At 41.3% G+C, this 27,683-nt stretch overlaps 1 protein-coding gene across 2 annotated transcripts in view; it reads left to right on the top strand.

Annotated features, from left to right (window-relative positions):
• Positions 1–27,683, top strand: part of BMAL2 (basic helix-loop-helix ARNT like 2) — a 100,547-nt gene that overhangs the window by 40,707 nt on the left and 32,157 nt on the right. For both annotated transcript variants that reach the window (XM_070789919.1, XM_070789918.1), the window contains 5 exons: positions 7,239–7,396; positions 13,217–13,296; positions 15,024–15,116; positions 17,890–18,007; positions 18,761–18,904. In XM_070789919.1, the coding sequence (XP_070646020.1) occupies positions 7,239–7,396; positions 13,217–13,296; positions 15,024–15,116; positions 17,890–18,007; positions 18,761–18,904 (593 nt within the window). The remainder of the gene's footprint in view (positions 1–7,238; positions 7,397–13,216; positions 13,297–15,023; positions 15,117–17,889; positions 18,008–18,760; positions 18,905–27,683) is intronic.

Here is a 27,683-nt window from a genome sequence, read left to right as displayed (position 1 = left end):
AGAACCTGGCAGGCTACAGTCCATGGGGTCACAAAGAATCAGACACGACTGAGCAACTAAGCACGCACACAGATGCATCTCTATGAAAGACGTGTAGGGGAGACCCACTAATATGTTGATTGTAATTATTTCCAGATGAGATTATGGAAGCTTTACTGTGAATTTTTTAAGTGCCCTTTCAAAAATTAATATACTTGGGAATATATATTTTAAAACACATATTTGAATAAAAACTACTCAGCCTGCATGATTTTTTAATGTGGAAAGTATTTTATCACCATCACTTTGGTAGTGGTCTGGTGACTACATTCTGAATGAATAAATACACTGCCATATATGTACCTGTATGTAAGTATATATATACAAATATTTATATACACACATATATACATTTAGAATTTTCTGCTAAGGCATATATTAATGTGAAAATTAATATGATTGGCAAGTAATCAGTTTCCAGTTTTCAAAATTATTTCTTATTGTCTAGATGAATTTTCAGACAAAATTAAAGGTCTTATAGTTTTAATAAATTTTCAGTCTATGTAATAGAGCTATTACAACATTTTTGGCTAAGCCATCCATTGTTTTAAAAATTGCTATTTTATTTAATGTTATTTCTATGAATGCACTCCTTTTCAAGATTGGCATGGCATGATTTCTAAACAGAGCAGCAATTATTATTCACTGTTGCTTCACATAGTTATTGTTACCTGATGGAGATGAGGTACCTGTCAGCTTTGGTACAAGAACAGCTCACCCAGACAATACTAATCATTTCAATTAGGAGCTCAGGTAGCATGTATAACTAAAGACTTAATAGGAATTAGGATGATTGAACTTAATCTCACATTTATTTCTCAAGAATTACTGAAGATCTGTTTCTTGTAGTTTGATACTTTATCTTGCTTTTTTGAAGAATGGAAGATGGTGAACAACAAGTAAAAATTAAGTCCTTCAGGTACAATGAACCATTGAGAGGGTGTGTGGTGGGTGGGGAAGGTCACATATGCAGACCATCAGCTGAAGCAAACAGTGATGTCAAGATAGAATAGATTCATGAATATTAGGTTTTTCTCATCTGTTCTGCTCCGAGATGTAGTGATCATCATATACCTTATACCTTTTTTCTCTATCTACTTGGATAACATTTTGGCTTATGTGTCTTTAAATTTTTCTTAGAATAGCTATTTATTAAAAACAACTATTATTTCCTTGAAGTACTAGAGAAAACCTAATTCATCCAATAGCAAATCAGAATTACTTACAAGGAGCTTCTGATTATTAGGATTCCATCGTCATAAATTCTGTCAATTGTTTCATCATATTCTTTCAACATCAACAAATATTTTTCTACCTCTGGCAACATGGCCAGATCTCAGTTTTGCTTTTTCTCCATTTATTTTTTTTTTTAATAAGACTTTATGAAACACTGACATGGTTCAAAGTGACATGGTTCAAAATCCTCCTAATCACAGGATTAGGAGCCAGAGCCCTGATAAATTATTAAGCAGAAAACTGTTCTCTGGGTAGATATACCTTTCTTTAATAAAATTCTCCAAGAAATCTTTTCAAGTGCACCCCCTTCAAGTAAAGTACCTTATTCAAAAACTGGCTATCTCACCTTCCTCTCTGTTTCCTGGCTCCCAGCACCACCATTCCTTATTTCCAACTGATGAAAACTGTTCTCATCAGTTCTCATCTCCCTCAAATCCTGGGTCTAAGAGAAGACACTTCTGCTGTATGTTCCTGGAATCAGGCAGCTCTGTCTACTGCTACTGTCTGTGTTAACGGGTAATACTGTTAGAAAGAAGAGGTGAACATTCTTCACCTTAGAGGATAACTATTACATTTTTAAAACATAAATCTTTAATATAAAAATTGTTCTTGAATAGACCATAGTATCCCCTTTATCGATCACAACCTCACATGGTGAAGGTACTTGCATAACTCAGTGAAACTATGAATGGTGCCATGTAGGGCCACCCAAGAGAAATGGGTCATGGTGAAGAATTCTGATGAAACATGGTCCACTGGAGGAGGAAATGGCAACCCACTCCAGTATTCTTGCCTAGAGAACCCCATGAACAGTATGGAAAAGCAAAAAGATATGACACCAGAAGATGAGCCCCACAGGTTGGTAGGTGTCCAGTACACTACTGGGGAAGAGCAGAGAGCAATTACTAGTAGTTCCACAAAGAATAAAGCAAGTTGGGCCAAGTGGAAACGACGCTCAGTTGTGGATGTATCTGGTGATAAAAGTAAAGTCCGATGCTATAAATTACAATATTGCATAGGAATCTGGAATGTTAGGTCCATGAATCAAGGTAAATTGGATGTGGTCAAGCAGGAGATAGCAAGATTGAATGAATACTGACATCTTAGGAAACAGTGAACTAAAAAGCATGAGAATTTAATTCAGATGACCCTTATATATATAAGGGTGGATTTAATTCAGACCCTTATATATACTACTATGGGGAAGAATCGCTTAGAAGAAATGGAGTGGCCCTCATTGTCAACAAAAGTGTCTGAAATGCAATATCTGGATGCAAGCTCAGAAACTACAGAATGATCTCAGTTCATTTCTAAGCAAACCATTCACCATCACAGTAATCCAAGTCTATGCCCCAACAGGAGAGAAGAGAAGTGAAAGGCAAAGGAGAAAAGGAAAGGTATACTCAACTGAATGCAGAGTTCCAGACAATAGCTAGGAGAGACAAAAAGGCCTTCTTAAATGAACAATGCAAAGAAATAAGAGGAAAACAACAGAATGGAAAGACTAGCGATCTCTTTAAGAAAACTGGAGCTGTCAAGGGAACATTTCATGCAAGGATGGACATGATAAAGGACAGAAACAGTAAGGACCTAACTTGAGAGTCCCTTGGACTCTAAGGAGATCAAACCAGTCAATCCTAAAGGAAATCCACCCTGATTATTCATTGGAAGGACTGATGCTGAAGCTGAAACTCCAGTACTTTGGCCACTTGATAGGAAAATCTGATTCATTGGGGGAAAAAAAAAAAACAAAAACAAAAAACCCTGCTGCTGGGAAAGATTGAAGGCAGGAGAAGATGGGGGTGACAGAGGGTGAGATGATTAGATAGCATCACTGACTCAATGGACATGAATTTGAACAAACTCTGGGAGATAGTGGAGGACAGATGAGCCTGATGTACTGTAGTCTCTCACGTAAGTCTCTAAGTCTCTTGCGATCCCAAGGACTGTAGCTTGCCAGACTCCTCTGTTCATGGATTCTCCAGGCAAGAATACTGGAGTGGTTTGCCATTTCCTTCTCTAGGAGATCTTCCCGACCCAGGGATCTCCTGCATTGTAGGCAGATTCTTTACCAACTGAGCTATGAGGGAAAACCATGCTATAGTCTATGGGGTTGCAAAGAGCTGGACACAACTTAGTGACTAACAACAGCAGACCATAGTACAAGTGAAAGTGAAAGTCATTCAGTCGTGTCCGACTCTTTGCGAACCCGTGGACTGTAGCCTGCCAGGCATCTCCATCCATGGGATTTTCCAGGCAGGAATGCTGGAGTGGGTAGCCTTCCCCTTCTCCAGTGGATCTTCCCAACCCAGGAATGGAACCAGAGTCTCCTGCACTGCAGGCAGATTCTTTACCAACTGAGCGATCAGGGGAGCCCTATATGTTTCACAGATGATAAAATGTTGGGGTGGGTGTATATCTTTGATTTCAAGAATTAGGTTATTCTACTTTTGATACTTTACTGTGAACATTTGTCTGTTTCTCCTATAACACAGATATCATGGCAACTCCAAAGTTTCTATATAAGAAAAGTTTGGGGAAGTCACTCTAATGGGAAAGGGGAAAAATAAGAGATTTGTCCTGATCTATTTTTAGAGACTTTAGATGAAGGAGTGAAAGGAAGGGGAGAAGCACTGATGGAGCTGACAACCCCCCACCCTCCTCAAAAAGACCATTCTTTGGCTAATGCCTGGAACAAAGTACATGCTTTGGGATGAACAAGATGGCATTTGAAGTAGTAGTTATCCATTCACATATGCATTCACGTATGCTAAGTACATCTATTTATGTACAGGTGAATGAATGCATGCATGAGCCAACTTTATTTTTAAAGCTGCAGAACCCTTTGCTTAATGAATTCTTACAGCAGCTCTATCATACCCCCACCCCCACTCCAGGAGTCCTTCATTTCTGCTTTCCTCCACATGACTCCCAAGACCCCTTCCAAAGTTTCAGACTTTGGGGAGCACAGTCTGAGAATCAATTTGCTTGCTCATAGTTATCTACATTTAATTTGAATGCAGCTTCCCTGGTGGCTCAGAGGGTAAAGCATCTGCCTGCAATGTGGGAGACCCGGGTTCAATCCCTGGGTTGGGAAGATCCCCAGGAAAAGGAAATGGCAACCCACTCTGGTACTCTTGCCTGGAAAATCCCATGGACGGAGAAGCCTGGTAGGACACGAGTGAGCAACTTCATTTTCACTTTCCCTTTAATTTGAATGCCATCCTGTTCATCCCAAAGCATGTCCTTTGTTCCAGGCATTGGACAAAGGTGAATGGTTTTTTGGGGGGCAGTGCACAAGGAGGTTGTTAGCTCCATCAGTGCTTCTCCCCTTCCTCCCACTCCTTCATTTAAAGTCTCTAAAAATAGATAAGGACAAATCTCCTATTTTTCCCCTTTCCCATTAGATTGACTTCCCCCAAACTTTTCTTATGTAGAAATTCTGGAATTGCCACGATCTGTGTGTTGTAGGAGAAACAGACAAATATTCACAGTAAAATGTCAAAAGTAGAATAACCTAATTCTTGAAATCAAAGATATACACCCACCCCTCACATCTTATCACCTGTGAAACATGTCTTATCATCGTTATCTTCCTGTTTATTGAGAGCATTTTTCCGTCTTTGTGATGCAGTAGATAATGGTGCATCTTACAGCTGATGGTGTCTTAGACTTGATGAAATGTGGTAGTGGTATATTTGATGAAACAAAGCACTGAGGTGGCTTTGAGAGGGATGTTAAAGAGAGTTTCCCAGAGAAATAAGTCACCTGGGTTTTGAAGAGGGACTAGGATTTTTTTCCAGGAATATAGGGAGGAAGGACATTCTAATCCTAGAAGAGTGCAAGACATAGAGGACATGGGAGCTGACTTCATGTGTTGGAGGACAGAAAGTTATCTGGCACTGCTGCTCTACAACACCCAGACCTGTAGGGCGAAGGAATGGAGAGGTGAAACCAGAGATGAAGGCATGAGCCAGGTCATGAGAACACTGAGATGTCATTAGGGAGTCTGGACTTTCCTCTTTGGCAGTGAAAATGCATGCTAGCATCCTTTATGCAATGGGATTAGATGATTTTATTTTAAAACAATAATTCTGGAAGTCATGGGTAGGATAGAGTAGATAAGGAAGATACTTGAAGAAGCAGTAATATCAATTCAAAGGCTTTTAGGGGTTGTGCAATGAGTATCATGGAGCTTCCCAAGTGGCACAGTTGTAAATAATCCATCTGCCAGTGCAGAAGACATGGGTTTGATCCCTGGGTCAGGAAGATCCCCTGGATAAGGAAATGGCTACCCATTTCCGTATTCTTGCCTGGGGAATTCCATGAACAGAGGAGCCTGGCAGGCTACAGTCCATGGGGTCACGAAGACTTGGACACAATTGAATGACTAACACTAAGACAGTAACAGGTGGATGGAGAGAAGCAAAAGACACCTTTAAGAGATAATTTTAAAACAAGAATTTATAGGAGTTTGTGATTATCTGGTTCTTCCAGGTGAAGAAGGATAAAGGGTCTAGCATGAGTCCAGTGGTGTCACCAATCAAGATAAGCCCTATAAAAGGAAAAGGAGTAATCAGGGCTGGCAGAGGAAGAATTAAAATGAGGCCAGTTGCAAAGAACGCATTCAGTTTGGGATTTGTTGAATTTTAGGGTGCTTTGAATCACTGATGTACATCCTTCTAGCTCTAAAGTTCTGGAGTTGGATGACATATGAATGAGATAGAGATTAAATGGTTAAGTAGCTTATGAGTTGCTGTAAAGCCTTCTGAGAGAATGGGATCTCTCAGGGTGAAGCTATAGGGGGAAGAACGAGTAGTGCCAAGTAAGGGATCTCAGGGTACCAGTACTGAAGGACAGAGGAAGAGCTGAGGCGGGAGGATGGAGGAGCAGAAGCCAACGAAGACTGAAAAATGCCATCAGTGTCCAGTGTAAGGCAGGGAACAGCTGGGGTTGCATAAGATGCGGATGACTTCTGCTAGAGTAGTTTTAGTGGAGTGGGGGCTGTGGGAGGTTGCTTTAATAGATGGAGAGACGCCTGGGAAGTGGAAGGTTGAGTGAGATGACAGCCTCAGGAAGCTGGCCAAGGAGGGAAGAGGGAAGGGGGAAAAAATCTCTAGATTTAGGGAAAAAAAATTTTTCCCCCTAAAGGGAAGAGATTTGAGCCCATTTATTGACCCGTAGAAGGAGTTGTGAAAGAGAATGAGCTCAAGATGCTGGTTACTGTTCAAGGGAAGACCAGAGAAGTTAGCTTTGAATAGAAGGCAACACATCTCTTTCTCAGGGGCTTCCTGGGTGGTGCAGTGGTAAAGAGTTTGCCTGCCAATGCAGGAGATGCAGGAGACTCGGGTTTGATCCTCCGGTTGGGAAGATCCCTGCAGAAGGCATGGCAACCCACTCTAGTATTCTTGCCTGGGAAATCCCATGGACAGAGGAGCCCAGCGGGCTACAGTCCATGGGGGCACAAAGAGTTAGGCATAACTGTGCACACACGCATACACGCATATCTCTTCCTCTAAGAGGGAAGTGGAAAAAAGAAATCCACCTCACCTCTCATGTGCTAAGTCACTTCAGTCGTGTTCGATCCTATGTCCAACTTCAGTCATGCGACCCTGTGGGCCATAGCTTGCCAGGCTCCTCTGTCCTTGGGATTCTCCAGGCAAGAATACTAGGGTGGGAAATCTTATTACTTGCAGATTTCAGGGACTAAGATCAGAAGGGAAGGAGCAAGGGTAGTGCAATGGGGGTAGGGGCAGGAGGTGGAGGCTGGTAAAAACAGTGTGAACAACGCCACTCCTGTCGCAGCCCGTCCTGCCTCATCCCTGAATGCCATCTGCAGGGTCAAAGTCAGGAGGACGAACAGCGGGAGCTTGCCGGCCCCACCCATGCTCCTGCTAGTGCCCCTGGGGTCCCTGAGTGTCTGCTGAATGCTAAATATAACAGAGGCGCTTTCTCCTTCTTAGAGAAGCTCATAGCCAAACTGAAAAGCGGAGGAGAGATAAAATGAACAACCTGATTGGAAAACTGTCTACGATGATCCCTCAGTGCAGTCCCATGGCCCGGAAACTGGACAAACTGACAGTTTTAAGACTGGCTGTTCAACACTTGAGATCTTTAAAAGGTGAGTTGGAAGACGGCCTCCACACTCGGGTTTGTAAAGTCTCCCCTGTAATTGAGGTCCCTGGTTTGTTGTTTTAGGCTACTGAGATTTTATACAAATGTGTCTTTCAGCTTCATGGATATTCATTTTGATGCTCATCCATATTCCATAGGTGGAGAAAATACTAACTTGGATGTCAGAAAAGTTGGTTTCACTGAACTCTTCATCTTAGGTTTACTCTGTGAACTTGAAAAGTCTTTACATTTTTACTTGTCTTCCCAGGTATAATATTAAGGTGATGATACTTGTCATGCATACCTAGTTTAGAAGTTCTGAAATATTTAGTTATGATAATTTAAAGTTATTGTCAGATTTCCATTATTAGAAAAGAAAAACTCTTTAAACTCATCAATTTCTCTTAAAACTTCATTCAGACTTGTAAGTAGTACCTGAAAATGCATCATGCCTTACTATTAGTGTCTCCACTTACTAATATAGTCTCACATAAACCAAGATAGTCTTACATATTGGGTGAAGGAGGTCCTCAGCTGATGAGGATTGAGGTATGCATGATCATTTCTGACTTCGAACTCAAAAAAATAATTTTATTTACTTATTTGTGTACTTTTGGCCATGCTGGGTCTTTGTTGCTGTGTGGGCTTTTCTCTAGCTGTGGTGAGCAGGTTTCTCACTGAGGAGGCTTCTCTTGTTGAGGGCACGAGGCTTGCGGTAGCTACGGCACATGGGCTCTGTAGTTGTGGCTCCCAGGCTCTAGAGCACAGGCTCAACAGTTGTGGTGCACGGGCTTGGCAGCTCTGTGGCATGGGGGATCTTCCTGGGTCAGGGATCGAACTCATGTCTCCTGCATTGGCAGGTGGATTACCACTGAGCCAGGGAAGCCCTGAACTTGAATTTTAGATCAAAGTGTAATAAACATTCTGTGTACATGTGTAGTTAAAATCACATCTGGTTTGGGAACAAACCCGGTCCAACTTGAGGGACAGAACAATGGAAATAGACTGGGGTTTTAGATACAAGAATATTGGTGACATGAATTCATTTTGATACAGTCTGAAGACCTGGGCGGTGAGTTTTCTGCAGACTGTAGAGGAGACTCTGAAGGCTCGGTTTTGTAAAGATCTGAAAGATTATAGTGAAATCTTGCTCAAAAAGTATTAAAAAGGAATAAGCAAAGGAAAGGCAACAGTCTTATTTAGATTCTGTCCTGAACTGCATGCCAGGAAAAGGACAGTCTGTTTCAGGGAGAAGGAAGTTCTGTGGCCAAAACACAGATTTTGAAAGTTGACTTAAAGTGGCTTAGAGGAGAGTGATGTTACCTGGATTCCACGTGCAAACTGGAGCCCAGACCAAGAGGATCTTACTTCATAATGAACCAAAAAATCCTGACAGATCTACTCAGATTGGAGGAGGAAGGGACATCTACAAATTAGGACATAAAACCAGAGACAGCTATTACAGGGCTATTTAATAGTAGTTTGTGCAAGTTGTGCCTTAAAGCGCCTTCCTTAAATCTCTGCAGATGGTAAAAAACTGGCTTGTGCACTCCCGCCGAGCACAAGTAGATCTGGAGAGCAGGCTGTGGGGAAAGCAAGTACAGCTCTCGATCCCTTCAGTACAGAATGCACAGCAGGCCTGGGGTTGGGGGACTGCCTGGCAGGCCTCCTTCTGGGAGCACGATTGGTGGTCTTTTGTTCATAACAGCCCATTGTGAAAGAAGATTCTCTTTTATTCACAACTAGGCCTTGCATAAGTTGTGTGAATATTTCTGTTAAATCTGTTAGCAATGAACATTAGCAGGTTCAACTGAGGTCATTTGATTGCAACCCTAAAATTATCCAACAGTTTTCACATTCACAGCGTTCTGAGGAAGGAGGACCTGAGGGAAAAGCTATGAATCAGCAACCTAATTCAATACGTATGCACTGAGCATCAGCTGAGTTCTTGTTCTGTGCTGGGGTTAGGCAAATGAAGGAGGCAAGGTCTCTGTGCTGGGGGCGGGGGGTGCATGGTGGATAAGGAATAGACCCAGGGAGAGATTATTAACACCCAGTGTGATTAATGATACGTGGAAGTATGCATGGGATGTGCTGCAAGGCAAGCTCAGTAAGGAGGAAACCCTGTCTAAATCCAGATGGGGTTCTTTGGAACATAGCATAGATTTCACCATTGGTCCTTGTAAACTGAAATGAGATGGTCTTATCCTCATCAGACCTTAGTGCTGCCCATGGATGAGATGACATAGAGCAGCTGGGGCTTCATTCCAGTGCTCTGGCCAGAGGGTACCCCAATTCCATCCCCAAAATGCCTAGATGCCATGATAGGGTTGCATGTGGATGGTCTACAGATAATTACTCTGAAGACAGAGGATGTGAAATGATTTTTTTTTCTCTACATTCTACAGCAGTGCATCTCAAATTATCTGGGGAAAGGGCAAGTATTCCCTTTCCCTATCCATTGTAAAATACAGCACAATTAATTAAGGGGAAAATGCTCATAGACTGGTATGTCCCAGCAGTTCTACATTTCCATGTGTGTGTATGTTAGTCTCTCAGCCATGTTGGACTCTTTGCAGCCCCATGGACTGTAGCCTACCAGGCTCCATGGAATTCTTCAGGCAAGAATACTGGAGTGGGTAGCCTTTCCTTTCCCTGAGGCAGGTCCTCAGGGACGTCCTTGAGCACAGTGTTTCTTAATGGTGGAGGTGGTGGTCCGAGGATGAAGAAGAAGAGTTGTTATTGTCATATTGATCCTTATTTATCCTTATCATGATAATGATCATTGTCATTATTACTGTCATATTGTCATTTTCAATGATGATGAAGAACACAATAAAATAAAATGACAAATGACGATGAAGAACACAATAAAATAAAATGACAATAAATGACAATGAAGAACTTAGTAAAAGTAAGTCATCATGTTCTGCATTTGTTTTTGCCACTAGAATCTGAGAATCAAATTTGTCGCTGCCCGATGGCAGGAGTACAGAATCGCACACCATACACTGTTAGTTCACCATACATTGTTAGTTCACTTCACCCTAACTTCAGCTCTACACTGACTGCCGTCTTTGCCTCACTGTCATGTCCTCACGTCCTCACTCATCTATTTAGCCAGGGCTCACCCACTCTGGCCGACTGACTCTGACCAGGTTACCTCAGCACAATTCTGCCAACCTGGCTTCAGGCCAGCCTGCAAGTGTCACTGCCTCACTCACACTGATTTATTCCTGTGCCAGCCGAGCACTCAGGTCTGCATCTTTAGCCTTTGCTCAATTCCCTCCTACAAGTCTCCTGGGGACTGATAACAATAATAATAATAACAAGAAGTCATGTGGGGAGATTCGTTGAGGGCTACCTAGAAGGTAGATTCCAAAAGAGCTTTCTTTTGCTTATGTCAGGCCTTGTAAGGATGCTGCCAATCTGAAAAGAATTTACCAAATCATTCCATGAGGATTTTTTATTTTCTGGTTTTGTTCTTTCCCCACCACTTAGGTAATTGGTGTTGATGATTTAGTGGCTAAGTTGTGTCCAACTCTTTGCAACCTCATGGACTATAGCCCGCCAGGCTCCTCAGTTCATGGGTTTCCCAGGCAAGAATATTGGAGTGGGTTGCCATTTCCTTCTCCAGGGGGATCTTGCCAACCCAGGGCTCAAACCTGCTTCTCCTGCATTACAGGCACTTTCTTACCATCTGAGCTACCAGGGAAGCTCCAGGTAATTGGTGAGTTTGGGCTGTAAATTCATCCAAAGGCCAGTTAATGGTTAGCCTGTATCAGAGTGTTACCCCCATCTTTTTTTTTTTTGCAAAAACATCTTTCTTTGAAGTCCCTAGGAGGGGTTGCTGTTTAGGGAAACTGGGAAGCGTAAGGAAGGGAAATTTGATTTACTTTTGAATCACCCTTGCTTAGAGTTACCTGGGCTGGGTGAACAGTCCTCTGCGCCCCCTTGTGGCCATGGAGGGCTTTCCCTGTAAGACTTGGTGGATGTCCTCAAGACAAACGTATTACTTTTAGTTCTTCCTTTACTTCTCTCAGGTCAAACTTTTACCTAGGTTTGACCTGATCATCGCGCTGGATGTAGCACAAGCTGGAATCAAGATTGCTGGGAGAAATATCAATAACCTCAGATATACAGATGACACCACCCTTATGGCAGAAAATGAAGAGGAACTGAAGAGCCTCTTGATGAAAGTGAAAGAGGAGAGTGAGAAAACTGGCTTAAAACTCAACATTCAATAAACTAAGATCATGGCATCCAGTCCCATCACTTCATGGCAAATAGATGGGGAAACAATAGAAACCGTGAGACTTTATTTTTTTGGGCTCCAAAATCACTGCAGATGGTGACTGCAGCCATGAAATTAAAAGGCTCTTGCTCCTTGCTCTATGACAAACCTAGACAGCATTTTAAAAAGCAGAGACATTACTTGGCCAACAAAGGTCTGTCTAGTCAAAGCTATGGTTTTTCCAGCTACTGGAAAAAAAGATTATAAAGAAAGATTATAAGAAAATTATAAAAGATTATAAAGAAAGTTGAGTGCCATAGAATTGATGTTTTTGAACTGTGGTGTTGGAGAAGACTCTTGAGAGTCCCTTGGACTATAAGGAGATCAAACCAGTCGATCCTAAAGGAAATCAGTCCTGAATATTCATTGGAAAGACTGATGTTGAAGCTGAAACTCCAATACTTTGCCCACCAGATGCGAAGAACTGACTCATTGGAAAAGACCCTGATGCTGGGAAAGACTGAAGGTGGGAAGAGAAGGGGATGACAGAGGATGAGATGGTTGGATGGCATCAGCGACTCGATGGACATGAGTTTGAGCAAGTTCTGGGAGTTGGTGATGGACAGGGAAGCCTGGTGTGCTGCAGTCTCTGGGGTCGCAAAGAGTCAGACACTACTGAGCAACTGAACTTAACTGAACTGATCTGATCATTCCTTACCCTTTTCCAAGCTCTTCTGGTTGCTTTTGAGACTTTCCTTTCAATATGATGAACTCTGTGAAAGGGCTTGAAATGAATGATTTCATTTATACTTTATACATTTTGTATACTGTCAGAAGTCTCCATATGGTCTTTAAAGGTTCATATAGAAAATCCTATGAATCCATAAAATTTGCTTAGAATTCAATAATCTTCCTATTCAGGATAATTCATATGATCAGGTGGTTTTTTTTTTGAAAGGAGTATTTTTTATTACTTATTTGACTACCTCTGGTCTTAGTTGTGGCATGCGGGATCTTTGTTACCTCACGTGCTCTCTTTTGGTATTGTGCTTGGACTCGCTAGTTGTGGCACACAGACTCCAAGCATTCAGGCTTCAGTAGTTGCAGCACATAAGTGGGCTTAGTTGCTCCAAGGCATATGGGATCTTAGTTCCCCAACCAGGAACTGAACCCACATCTCCTGCATTGCAAGGCAGATTCCCTTAACCACTAGATCACCATATGATCAGTTTTAGGAAGCTAAGAGATTATAAAATAACCAGAGTCTTGAACATTGTTGTGTGTTATTATAATGTTATAGATAATATATTGCATTTTTATCTCTTTTCAATATACAGCTTTTACTATCTGTACATTTGTGTATAAAGGAATAAGTAGCTCTAAGAACTTATCTGAAAGCAGGAAATTGTAATCGAGTATCAAAAAAGAAAGAGAATAATTATAGAAGAGATCTTAGAGTATGCTAGAAAAGAAAATACCATCATCCTTGTCATTACCAATAGCAGCCCCAGAATTGCTAATATTCACTGAGCATCTACTATATTTCCATCTCTACTTGATTTTCAGTTAACTATATGACTTCTTTATTTTTAGGTATGACAAGTTGTTACCCAGGAAATAATTACAGACCTTCATTCATTCATGATAATGAGCTCAGACACTTAATTCTTAAGGTAAGTAAAGAGATATGCTTGTCTAAGTTGTATTGTCCTTTCATTTTTGTCTGAATAGGAGGAAGATTTTCTTCAGTTCACTTCCTATTGTAAATGTACAGGAATATATATTATGTCAAATTTCCTTTAAGATAAAAATTTAAGTTATCACAAGTAACCATTGTATCCAACTCTTTGCAACCTCCTGGACCATAGCCCGCCAGGCTCCTCTGTCCAAGGAATTCTCCAGGCAAGAATACTGGAGTGGGTTGCCATTCCCTCCTCCAGGGAATCTTCCCAATGCAGGGATGGAACCCAGATCTCCCTCATTGCAGGCGGATTCTTTACCATCTGAGGCACCAGGGGAGCTCGTGTCTTGTTAGTTTGAGCTAATGAATGTAGAGGCAGAGGATGGGCATATTCCAAAGAGAGAGCATAGCTAGTCTTCAACGCTAAGCTCCTTATGCTTCCTGACATGCTCACCTCGCACACTGTAAGCTCTGTGCCCCTCTATTACCCCCTCCTTCAAAGCCATCTATCTTGTACTCAATTCCTTCAGGATCCTGTCCTCTGCAGAGCCAGCCACTGCTTACTGAATGAATTTTTAGTTAATGCTTTGCCATTTCTGTCATCATCATTTCAAATGCATCAGATTCATTGGTCTAGAGGTTTATTTGATGTGGAAAATATGAGCATGTCATTGGCTTATTCTGCCCCCAGGAGGCAATATGTGTCTTGATCTTGTGCTGTTACTACTAGGCTTTATGCCTTTGTATGACTAAACAGAAAGATTTTATTTACATTTGTCCTTGAATTTTTTTAAGAGCCCCTTTTTTATCTGAACAGCTGAATTCAAATATAGTATTCCTGATGCTTCCTTTATCCCAGTCTGCACAGTCCTTCCATCTCAACACATCCACAGGCAACTGTTATGGATGTGTTTTGATATGTTTACAGAGTTTCTATATGAGTATAGAACTTGACACAGGTAATTTTTATATTATGAAATATTTCAATTTAATATTGCATGCCTGGACTTTCCAGATGAAAAACATTAGTTTCGACTGGAGTTCAACTTGATGTTATCAATCTTTTTATATAATGAGAAAATTTCTTAAAATTAACTTTACTAGCTCTTACGACCACTCTTTAGTTTTATTGCTACAGTAATTTTCTCAAAATCTGAATGTATATGTATGAGAGAGACAGAAGATCTTTTATTTTTTGTTTAACTCCTTTTTTTGAGATTATTTACATACCATATGGTTTTTAGTATATTCACAGTTATGCAATCATAATCACAATGCAACTCTTTTATCATTCTTAAAGAAAAATTTTAAATATTTATTTATTTGGCTGCACCGGGTCTTAGCTGTGGTACATGTAATCTTTAGTCGAGGCGTGAAAAGTCTTACTTGTGGCATGTGGGATCTAGTTCCCAGACTAGGGATCAAACCTGGGCCCTCTGCATTGGAAGCATGGACTCTTAGCCACTGGACCACCAGGAAACTCCCACAATGCAATTTTAGAACATTATCATCACCTTCAAAAGAAACTCTACCCATTAACAATCCAATTAACTTGGTTTTGAATTGTTTACAGTGCTCATTAGAATTTAAACTGTGGATAGGTTAATACATCAAGAAGAGCAAAATAAATCTAATGTCTATACCTACATAAATCAGTGAACCACGTTTCCCTCAAGATCTTTTAACGTATTCACCTTGTATTATATTTTTAAATCCTAGACTGCAGAAGGCTTCCTATTTGTGGTTGGATGTGAAAGAGGAAAAATTCTCTTCGTTTCTAAATCGGTCTCCAGAATACTTAATTATGATCAGGTATCCAAAACTGAAGATATTTCTTATTATGTTTATTTTTTAAAAATAACACATATATTGAAGCTTCTTAACTCTTTCTTCCACCTGGGTTGTGGGATTGGGTTCTGCTGAGTTAGAATTTCAAGAGAGATGGGAAGATATGTGGAAAAAGTATGAATTTTTGTTACTGGCAGGAGTGTTTACTTCCTTAAGCAAGTTATTTCATTTTCTTGAACCTCAGCTTCCTCCTATGTAAAAAATGGAAATCATGATTATACCTGTTTTTCAGGATATAAACACATTAAATAAGATATCATATTTAAGTGTTGGAAAAATATTAGTCACCCTTTCCTGTTTCCTCCAGGAGAGAGCATTAATATTTATTAAGCTATGTGCATTGCGAAACAGCTTTGGCTGTAGGCTCTGGCAACAAATTCTGAAATACACCCTTTATTTAACCAGCACTGTGATTGGTTTGTCTCATTTTTGAACACCATTTAATTTAAACTAGTTACTCAAAAACTATAGGATTGAAACCAACAGAGAGAATAAACTAGTACATGTGGTCTCCTTTAAAACAGAAATATAATACAATAATATAATATAATATGTATATATTATAATATGTAATATAAGATAAGATAATATAAAGATAACAGCTTTGATCATAAATAACTCTCATCAATCTCAGCCTATATTCTCCCCAAAACTTGAAAATATGGAGAGATGGAAGGCATTCATAGATAATAAGTTAAATAAAAGAAATAGATAGTAGGAACCTACATACAAAAGGAGTGAAGACCGAAGGAATCATGCAGCTGATTTGATTATTATATTTTCTAATTAGAAATAGAGAACATCACTCACATAGGTACACACCAAGATACTTGACAACTGAAGATAGCTCTTAAGTTCCAAATTAGTGACAAAGAGTCTGGTCCCACTGGACACTGACTTTGCATTTCAGAGACCATGAGACTCACTGACTGCTCAGGAAGACTTTGGGATCCCTGTGGTATAGGGTCTTGTCCTCAGCTTTTCAGCTTCAGAAATCTGATCTGTCTGTATAGCAGAGACTGATACAACATTGTAAATCAACTATACATCAATTAAAAAAAAACTAATTTGCTCTGAACCAGAGTTCTGGGCATAGACTTATATTAGCCAATCACACAATAGACTGAAGTATAAATCAGATTGCTAGCTTTTTTTTAAAGTAGAGCTAGCTAACTGCCTTAAAAAAAAAAGAAGAAAGAAACTAGCAATCTGATTTATACATCAGTCTATTGTTTTTCTAGTAGTCATGTATGGATGTGAGAGTTGGACTATCAAGAAAGCTGAGCACTGAATAACTGATGTTTTTGAGCTGTGATGTTGGAGAAGACTCTTGATTGCAAGGAGATCCAACCATTCCATCCTAAAGGAAATCAGTCCTGAATATTCATTGGAAGGACTGATGCTGAAGCTGAAACTCCAATACTTTGGCCACCTGATGTGAAGAAAAAGACCTGATGCTGGGAAAGACTGAAGGCAGGAGGAGAAGGGGACAACAGAGGATGAGATGGTTGGATGGCATCACCGACTCAATGCACACGAGTTTGAGCATGCTCCAGGAGTTGGTGATGGACAGGGAAGCCTGGTGTGCTGTAGTCTCTGGGGTCTCAAAGAGTTGGACATGACTGAGTGACTAAACTATACTGATCTAACTGCCAAGCACTCCAGGCCACTTGGACCAGCTGGTCCATTTGTTCTACCTCCCATTGGAATGTCTACTTGGGTAATAAATTCAGAAGAGAGTGATCACTGTGGGCTTCACATGTGAAGTAGAATGTCTGCTAGTTTAGAGCAGAGAGGAGGAGGAAGACATTTCAGGTTTGGAGAGGGAATCTTGGAAGTTAGGGAGTAAAAGGCAATTGGCTAGCTTGGCCAGGGAACTGAATTTATAGAGAAGAGATAGTGATTTCCAGGTGATGAGACCATGCAAACAAAGTCATGGGCCAAGGAATGCTCTGCATGTGGGGAGAAGTGAAATGCCAAGTAGGAAGGAGGTGTACCAAGTTGGGTTTGGTTTATCAATAGTATGGTAATTTTTTAAGGCAGTATGGTAAATTTCTGAGTCACATCATGAGATCATAGGTATTCAGTGTCTTTTATATTATTCTGTAATATAATGTTTTTACTTTTACCAATGAAAGTGAAAGTGAAAAGTGTCTGACTCATTGTGATCCCATGGCCTATACAGTCCATGGAACTCTCCAGGCCAGAATACTGGAGTGGGTAGCTTTTCCCTTTTCCAGGGGATCTTCCCAACCCAGGGATCAAATCCAGGTCTCCCTCATTGCAGGTGAATTCTTTACCAGCTGAGCCACAAAGGAAGTACAAGAATACTGGAGTGGGTAGCCTATCCCTTCTCCAGCAGATCTTCCTGACCCAGGAATCAAACTGGGGTCTCCTGCATTGCAGGTGGATTCTTTACCAACTGAGCTACCCAGGAAGCCCACTCTTTTTTTCTTTACCACTTTTACCAATGATTAAGTTTAAATAAAAGGTTAGTTATTAGGTATGTGTATGTGATTTGTGTGTATCCAGTTATGGGTCTGTGTCTATGTACTTTTTTTTGTCTGCAAGTTTTGCTCTGCTTTTAACACTAAGGTAACTTCACTCAGTGTAGTTGATGTATCCAAGCTTAAGAAAAAGCCACTTTAACCAAAAAAAAACAGTATCATTTGTTTGTTTGAGGAAACATAGAAATAACATGATACTGATTTTAAATGAACTTCTACCTTATAAATAGGCTAGTTTGATTGGACAAAGCTTATTTGACTTCTTACATCCAAAAGATGTTTCCAAAGTAAAGGAACAACTTTCTTCCTCTGATATTTCACCCAGAGAGAAGCTAATAGATGCCAAAGGTAAGTACTCATTTCAGCCTTCTTATCATTTTATGGAAATATAATTCTTACTTAAAAGTACAGCAATATAGTTTTTTGAAAAGTTACTAATTATAGTTTTATCAAGGGGAGAATTATTTAATAACTTTATAATCATCAACCTCAGTTTTAAAAATATCGCTATATAGAAAATTCATGTATCAAAGCAAATATATGAAGATGCTTTTGGGAAAATGTGATTACTTCATATTCTCTAGCTTTCATATGCTAATAAAATCTTTATTGGAAAGTGTTACTTGGGATAAAAAAATTGCTGGAGTTTTTTTATTATTTAGTTGTTTGCTAAGGGATAACAATTCTCTTTCTCAAATATGTTAGGTCTTCTCAATGTGAAAGACCTTGTATAATTGTTCTTGGGAAGTATACATATTCTCTGTCTTTTCCAGAAATACTTCTTTTCTCTGAAACTGCTTATTGCCTAATAATTGTTTATCATATAAAATAATGATGTTTTATGCCACTGATACTATTTTAGTTAAGTTTTTAAATGTAACTTTTATTTCATTTAAGTTATTTTTACTATCTGCCCCCCTGGGGAAAAATATAAAGATAAATTGCAAGTGATTATAATATATTTTTTGGTGTGTTTCACTTTGGGGTTTGCTGTACAATGGTGTCAATAACCATAGATGACCAGAACACATGAGGAAATACATTTTAAATTTATTTGAAAACATTTTCTTCCTATTCTTTTGCCTCCTTGCACTATGAAAGCTGCTTTGCAAGTTCACAGTAATTTCCACACAAGTAAGAGTCATGTGTATTCTGGCTCAAGAAGATCTTTTTTCTGTCGAATCAAGAGCTGCAAAATCTCTGTCAAAGAAGAACATGAATACTTACCCAACTCAAAAAAGAAAGGTATCATCTTTTTGAAATATCAAGTGATTTGAGGCATGGATGTAAAATTAATGTCCTAATATTTTCTACATAAAAAAATAAGTTGTATGGTCAAGGTAGGCTATGGTTTTTCCAGTAGTCATGTATGGATCTGAGAGTTGGACTTTAAAGAAAGCTGAGCACTGAAGAATTGATGCTTTTGAACTGTGGTGTTAGAGAAGACTCTTAAGAGTCCTTTGGACTGCAAGGAGATCCAATAAGTCCATCCTAAAGGAAATCAGTCCTGAATGTTCATTAGAAGGACTGATGTTGACACTGAAACTCCAATACTTTGGCCACCTGATGCAAAGAGCTGACTCACTGGAAAAGACCCTGATGCTGCAAAAGATTGAAGGTGGGAGAAGGGGATGACAGAGGATGAGATGGTTGGATGGCATCACTGACTCAATGGACATGAGTTTGGGTAAACTCCAGGAGTTGGTGATGGACAGGGAGGCCTGGCATGCTGCAGTCCATGGGGTCGCAAAGAGTCACATGATTGAGCGACTGAACTGAACTGAATGGTCAAGGGAAATACTGAGGTCAAAAGCATTTATTTATCCAATAATTATGGCTCTGGTGAATCAATTCCATGTTGAATAGATCCAGTTATAAATGAATCACCTAATCTACACAGCAGTCCATATGAGAGAAAACATGGCAGCCAGTGCAACCACCTCAACACAGCTGAAATCTCTTTGATGTTTGATGCAAGTTGTAACTTGAGTAGAGGCTAACACTAGCCAGGTTTCTAAGTCTTTTAAGGATTGCCAAATTAGTTTATCTCTCCTTCTGAGGAAAGCAGATTTTCCACATGTACTTATTCAGTACTAATATTTCAGTCATCTCTTTGTCATGGCGCATGGCTAGTGCCCAGTATAACCATTTAACTTCTGTAAAACTGGATCTTACCCCCTGGCCTAGAATTTTACTCTTTGCTTCTAAACCTTGCAGTCCCACAAGGTTAATTTTCAACCTGTCTATTCTTTTTGAGAACCATTCTCTGAGCTTCTCAGGTGGCTCAGTAGTAAAGAATTCGCCAGTAATGCAGGAGATGGGGGTTCAGTCTCTGGGTCAGGAAGATCCTCTGGAGCAGGAAATGGTAACCTACTCCAGTATTCTTGCCTGGAGAATCCCATGGACAGCATAGCATGGTGGGCTACAGTCCATAGGGTAGCAAAGAGTCAGACATAACTGAAGTGACCTAGCACACATGCACACATGGAATTGTGTCCCTGAAATTCATATGTTGAAGCCCAATGTGGTATTATTTGGATAGGACCTTTGAGATATAATTAGATTTAGGTGAATTCATGAGGGTGGGGCCCTCATGCTATATTTAGCACCCTTCTAAGAGGGGAGCCCAGAAGATTTGTAGTCTGTGAGCGCACAGTGAGATGATAGCTGTCTGCAAGCCAGAAGTCAACTATGCTGCCGTCCTGATCTCAGAACTCCAGGTTCCAGAACTGTGAGGAGATAAATGTCTGTTGTTTAAGCCACTGAGCCTGTAGTACTTATTATGGGGGGCCCAGCTGACCAAGACAGCAAACAACCTGGATCATTTTCTCTATGGTGATTCTCGTAAGTATTTCTGAAAAGGCTCTGCCGTGGGAACCAAAGGAATCTGGGCTTTGCGGAAAATAAATGTATGTTTAGTAAATTGGCATATTACAATTTATCTTGAAAAATGGAACTACAAGTCACAAATTGGTGGTAGGATTCTGCCTTGTCTAGGCTTGTCCTATCTTTCACCTTGAATTTTCATTTCAGTTTTTGTCAAATTCTAGGACAGCACATGACTGAATATACACAGTTAGTCATTGACAGTAGGGCTTCCCTAGTACCTCAGGAGTAAAGAATCCACCTGCCAATGCAGGAGATGAGGGTTGGATCCCTAGATTTGGAAGAGCCCCTGGAGAAGGAAATGGCAACCCACTCTAGTGTTCTTGCCTGGAGAATCCCAGGGACAGAGGAGCCTGATGGGCTGCCGTCTATGGGGTCACACAGAGTCGGACTGAAGTGCCTTAGCAGCAGCAGCAGCAGAGATCATAAGCTATTCAGTCGCTCAGCTGTTTCTGATTCCCTGGACTGCAACACCCCAGGCTTCCCTGTCCTTCACTATCTCCCGGAGTTTGCTCAAACTCACATCCATTGAGTCGGAGATACTATCCAACCATCTTCTCCTGCTACCCTTATTCTTTCCCAGGATCAGGGTCTTTTCCCATGAATCAGCTCTTCCTATCAGGCCAAAGGATTGGAGCTTCAGCTTCCACATCAATCCTTCCAATTTATATTCAGAGTTGATCTCCTTTAGGATTGACTGGTTTGATCTCCTTGCTGTCCAAGGGACTCTCAAGAGTCTTCTCCAGCACCACAACTCAAAAGCATCAATTCAGGCACTCAGCCTTCTTCATGGTCCAACTCTCACATCCATTCATGACTACTGAAAAACCATAGCCTTGACTATATGGACCTTTGTCTGAAAAGTGATATCTCTGGTTTTTAATATGCTGTCTAGGTCTGTCATAGCTTTCCTTCCAAGGAGCAAGCATATTTTAATTTCATGACTGCAGTCACTGTCCACAGTGATTTTGGAGCCCAAGAAAATAAAATCTGCCACTGTTTCTACTTTTTCCCCCTCTATTTACCATGAAGTGATGGGACTGGATGCCATGATCTTCATTTTCTGAATGTTGAGTTTTAGGCCAGCTTTTCCACTCTCCTTTCACTTTCATCAAGAGGCTCTTTAGTTCCTCTTCACTTTCTGCCATAAGGATCATAAGAGTGGGGGCCTAATCCAATGTGGCTGGTGTCATCATAAGAAGAGGAGGAGACACCAGGGGTACACACACAAAGAGGAGGCCACGTGAGGAAACAGTAGGTCATCTATAAGCCAGAGGGAGGCCTTGGGAGAAACCAAACTTTCCAACACTTTGATCCAGGACCTCTAGCCCCCAGAACTGTGAGAAAATTAATGTCTATTATTTCAGCCACTCAGTCTCTGATCTTCTATATGGCAGCCCAAGCAGACTGATATAATGGCTGGAATAATAGCACCACATGGGAGTGATGTGAGGATTCAGTGGTCATGTATGGATGTGAGAGTTGGACTGTGAAGAAGGCTGAGCGCCAAAGAATTGATGCTTTTGAACTGTGGTGTTGGAGAAGCCTCTTGAGAGTCCCTTGGACTGCAAGGAGATCCAACCAGTCCATTCTGAAGGAGATCAGCCCTGGGATTTCTTTGGAAGGAATGATGCTAAAGCTGAAACTCCAGTACTTTGGCCACCTCATGTGAAGAGTTGACTTATTGGAAAAGACTCTGATGCTGGGAGGGATTGGGGGCAGGAGGAGAAGGGGACGACAGAGGATGAGATGGCTGGATGGCATCACTGACTCGATGGACGTGAGTCTGAGTGAACTCTGGGAGTTGGTGATGGACAGGGAGGCCTGGTGTGCTGCGATTCATGGGGTCGCAAAGAGTCGGACACGACTGAGGGACTGAACTGAACTGAACTGAACTGAAGGCAGTGTTTGGTTCCTAGACAGCACTCAATAAATGTAAGCTGTTATTTGTGGCTCAGAAAGAAGAGAAGGAAAATCAAAGAGCGAGAATCAGTAATTTTTTAAAATCTGTATGCCAAACACTTTGCATATGAAACCTACTTTCATTTCCATAACAGTCCTGTGCAAACCATCCCAGTCTTGCAAATGAGAAAATCTGAAGCCTGAAAAAATTCTGTAACTTGTTGGAAATCACACAGAAGGGGGCAGAATCAGGAATCCGGCCTTAAAATCTGTGTTCTTTCCACTGTGCCATGCTACCAACTGGAGTAGCTTCCTAGATGCCAAAGGTTGTTAATGAAAGAGGTCCATTCTAGATGATTTCTGCAGCAGACACACAGCCAGGGGCTTGGCTCCTGCTCTAGGAATGTCTCCCTGCCCACACACGGACGTTTATTCCCCTGCCAGGCTAGGCCACACAGAAGCCTGCAGTCAGAGTCAAACACCTTTTCATAAAGGACTTTTTAATCTGCTCAAGTGCCTGACCAAGTATTTCACTTAACACTCCAGAGCTCTGTGCCAAAGGCATGAGCCCTGTTTGGCCTCAGGAACAGTAAGGGCATGTTAACCATTAGATGGGCTCTTCCTCAGGGCTTCCCTGGTGGCTCAGATGATAAAGAATCTGCCTGAATTGCTGGAGATCCAGGTTCGATACCTGGGTTGGGAAAATCCACTGGAGAAGGGAATGGCAACCCACTCTACTATCTTGCCTGGAAAATTCCATGGACTGAGGAGCCTGGCAGGCTATAATCCATGGGGTCACAATGAGTTAGACATGACTGAGCAACTAAGGTGGCAAAGCGTATGTCTTATTCTGATGGCGAGGCTCTGCCTCACCTGTAGAAGAGTTGAAAGTTGGGGAGACTATATGGAGATAGGTGTACAGACAGTTGCCTGGGTCAGGAGGAGGCAACTGCAGAGTGTAACCCTGACTGGCTGCACAGATGGTGTCCCACTCGTGAGACACTTTTGTATTCTACTTTAACCAAAGGGAATGTCTGCCAAGTGAAATGATTAGGTTATACATAGCTGTCGTCCAGTCTTGAAGTCACGTCTGACTCTTTGTGACCCCGTGGACTGCAGCACTCCAGGCTTCCCTGTCCTTCACTATCTCCTGGAGTTTGCTCAAATTCACACCCAATGAGTTGGTGATAACCATCTAACAATCTCATTCTCTGCCTCCCTCTTCTCCTTTTGCCTTCAATTTTGTGTAGAGTTGCTACTAAATTGTTTTTTCCAATGATAATTAGCCAATGGAATTCACTGTGTTTTAAGACCACTCCCTATTATTGAGAAAAGCCTATAGTTAGCAAAGGTGTTCTTCTTCCCTTTTACCATGACACGTCAGTTACAGTTAAATTTTGTAATTATTGTTTAAAATTACTTTTTTAGAGCAGGTTGAGGTTACAACAGACTGGTTCCAAATAGGAAAAGGAGTCCGTAAAGGCTGTATATTGTCACCCTGCTTATTTAACTTATATGCAGAGTACATCATGAGAAACGCTGGGCTGGAAGAAACAAGCTGGAATCAAGATTGCTGGGAGAAATATCAGTTGCCGAGGTCCAGCCCTGGCTGATCCAGGGAGTTCGAAGGGGAGATGGCGTCGGCAATTACACTGGCTTTCAGTTCAGTTCAGTTCAGTTGCTCAGTTGTTTCCGACTCCTTGCAACCCCATGAATTGCAGCACGCCAGGCCTCCCTGTCCATCACCAACTCCCGGAGTTCACCCAGACTCACATCCATCGAGTCAGTGATGCCATCCAGCCATCTCATCCTCTGTCGTCCCCTTCTTCCACTGGCTTTAATTAAATATTAATCAAAGATATAAAGAGTAATAGAATGAGGATAGCTCAGTAGGAAAATTCAGTGGAGAAGAGACGCTGAGTAGCTTGGTTTACGCGGAAAGTCAATATAACCTGTGACATCAGGTTAGCTCTGACCACGGAGGCCGCAGGCGCCCTCTCGAATAGCAGAAGGTGCCCCACCTTAGGCACCTTCTCAAGTGGGTCTTAGAAGCCCAGGCAAATAAGTGGTCGCAGAGGACCTTCATGCTCCAGATGGAAACTCAGCCAGAGGTTGAGAGAAAGAATGACATGGGGAGACCAAGCTTCAGTGAGCAAGGCCCATAGCTTTATTTTCAACAATCAGTAACCTCAGATATGCAGATGACACCACCCTTATGGCAGAAAGTGAAGAGGAACTAAAAAGCCTCTTGATGAAAGTGAAAGTGGAGAGTGAAAAAGTTGGCTTAAAGCTTAACATTCAGAAAACGAAGATCATGGCATCTGGTCCCATCACTTCATGGGAAATAGATGGGGAAACAGTGGAAACAGTGTCAGACTTTATTTTTTTGGGCCGCAGATGGTAACTACAGCCATGAAATTAAAAGACGCTTACTCCTTGGAAGGAAAGTTATGACCAACCTAGATAGCACGTTCAAAAGCAGAGACATTACTTTGCCAACAAAGCTCCATCTAGTCAAGGCTATGGTTTTTCCTGTGGTCATGTATGGATGTGAGAGTTGGACTGTGAAGAAGGCTGAGCGCCAAAGAATTGATGCTTTTGAACTATGGTGTTGGAGAAGACTCTTGAGAGTCCCTTGGACTGCAAGGAGATCCAACCAGTCCATTCTGAAGGAGATCAGCCCTGGGATTTCTTTGAAAGGAATGATGCTAAAGCTGAAACTCCAGTACTTTGGCCACCTCATGCGAAGAGTTGACTCACTGGAAAAGACTCTGATGCTGGGAGGGATTGGGGGCAGGAGGAGAAGGGGACGACAGAGGATGAGATGGCTGGATGGCATCACTGACTCGATGGACGTGAGTCTGAGTGAACTCCAGGAGTTGGTGATGGACAGGGAGGCCTGGTGTGCTGCGATTCATGGGGTCGCAAAGAGTCAGACATGACTGAGCGACTGATCTGCACTGAACTAACTGAGGTTTAGAACACAACAGAGAGGGAGGTACAGAGGTTTCCCATATATCCCTGTCCCCACACGTGTATAGCTTCCTTCATTATCAACTGAATCTTCCACCCAGAATGCTGTTGTATATATGGCATATATTTATATGCCATATATATATAGTACGTTTACACATCATAGTCACCTGAAGCCCATTACTTTACCTTAGGGTTCAATCTTGGTCATCTTTGTAATACCATACAGAGTATTTTCACTGCTGTAAAAATTCTCTCTGCTCTGTCTATTCATTTCTCCCCCAAACTACCTCTGGCAATCACTTATTTTTTGTCTCATTATATTTTTGATGAGTTTTTGCCTTCATTATATTTAAATTTAAAAAAAGAGAGACTGGAAAGCAGCCCATTTTAGGCTAATTGAAAATGAATTTAAGGTTTATGGAAAGGCAAGATTGGCCATGAGTCACTTGAGTGACTGTTCTCTCTGATTTTGTGGATATTTGAGATTTTCCATAATAAAAAGTCTTTTAAAAAAACATGATTGGCATTTAAAACCTTATTTCAACCCTAATTGTAACATGAATGCCATGCAAACTTCGAAAAAGCTTTTAAGACAAGGATAAGATTGCTCATGTACCTCCACTTGTGAAATCAAAGGCTGCTAGGGATGAATGATTGTTACCAAATAGCTTAGATACTCCTTAAATTTATCTTGGTAAGAATATCAGTAATCCATTGGCTTCTTCTGCAAGTGTGGCAGTTATCAGAACCCCACAACATCCTCTCATGCCACTTGGCTTCCACTGTCCAACACTCGTGACTCTCTACTTGACCTCTTTCTCTGGTCCTCAGAGACAGTTCTGCCTGTATCAGCAAGAGGAGGGCTTCCACTCCTGGTGGGGCTCTGCCTGGGAGCATCCCCACTCCACTGACTGAGGGCAGCTGATATATAAATACTGATATCTTAGTGATGAACAGTTAAGGGTGCCACCAGATTCATGGTCTCTGAAAGAGATTTAACTTCAGGACCAAAGACAGTCTCAGTCACTCAGAGCTTTGTGTAGATTTTATTTAAAGTGAAAGTGACAAAAAAAAAAAAAACTTGTGACATCTGATAGACATCAGAAAGGGGTAGGAGAGTACCCGCCTCACTAATTTAAGTGGGGCCTTATATACTTCTCAAGTAGCTGCTGAGAATAGATAAAAAAATACCTCAAGGCTGTGAGAATTTTGCCCAGACCCTTTGCCATAACATACATCCTGGAATGACATCAGCAAGAGATTAGCCAGAAGGAACAGGCTAACCCAGAGCTCAAGGCTATGGAAGTTTTTACCCAGACCTTCTCCCATAACATACATCCAAAACTCAAAAAATAAAAAAGTCCTTGAACAAGAGATATTGCTGCCTATGAACAATATCTTGTCTAAGGCAAAAGAATGTAGAAAAGTATGTTTACCTCCTCCTTGAAGGGGCCCTTAGGCTTGGACTCCTTATCAACCTGCCTAAGTTAACTCTCAATATCCTTACTCTCCTATTCCTTGAGGCACTTCAGGCCACATAACTCTGAGGTTTTTGTTCTCCATTTTTCTCCTAGATAGTAATTGCAGCCATGAAATAAAAAGACGCTTACTCCTTGGAAGGAAAGTTATGACCAACCTAGACAGCATATTAAAAAGCAGAGACATTACTTTGCCAACAAAGATCTGTCTAGTCAAGGCTATGGTTTTTCCAGTGGTCATGTATGGATGTGAGAGTTGGACTGTGAAGAAAACTGAGCGCTGAAGAATTGATGCTTTTGAACTGTAGTGTTGGAGAAGACTCTTGAGAGTCCCTTGGACTGCAAGGAGATCCAACCAGTCCATCCTAAAGGAGATCACTCCTAGGTGTTCATTGGAAGGACTGATGTTGAAGCTGAAACTCCAGTACTTTGGCCACCTGATGCGAAGAGCTGACTTATTTGAAAAGACCCTGATGCTGGGAAAGATACAGGGCAGGAGGAGAAGGTGATGACAGAGGATGAGATGGTTGGATGGCATCACCGACTCAATGGACATGGGTTTGGGTGGACTCTGGGAGTTGGTGATAGACAGGGAGGCCTGGCATGTTGCGGTTCATGGGGTCACAAAGAATCGGACACGACTAAGCGACTGAACTGAACTTTCTCCCAGAATGCCCCAATAGATTAAGCTTCAGTTTTCTCATAGTGGCAACATGTTGGAAAATGGATCTATTATTAGTTTCTTTGTCTTCTCTGTCTTACTTCCTGACAGAGCTCCCTAG

This window comes from Bos indicus, chromosome 5 (assembly GCF_029378745.1).
Source record: "Bos indicus isolate NIAB-ARS_2022 breed Sahiwal x Tharparkar chromosome 5, NIAB-ARS_B.indTharparkar_mat_pri_1.0, whole genome shotgun sequence".
Lineage (NCBI taxonomy): Eukaryota > Metazoa > Chordata > Mammalia > Artiodactyla > Bovidae > Bos > Bos indicus.
This window is presented reverse-complemented; position numbering and strand designations above follow the sequence as displayed.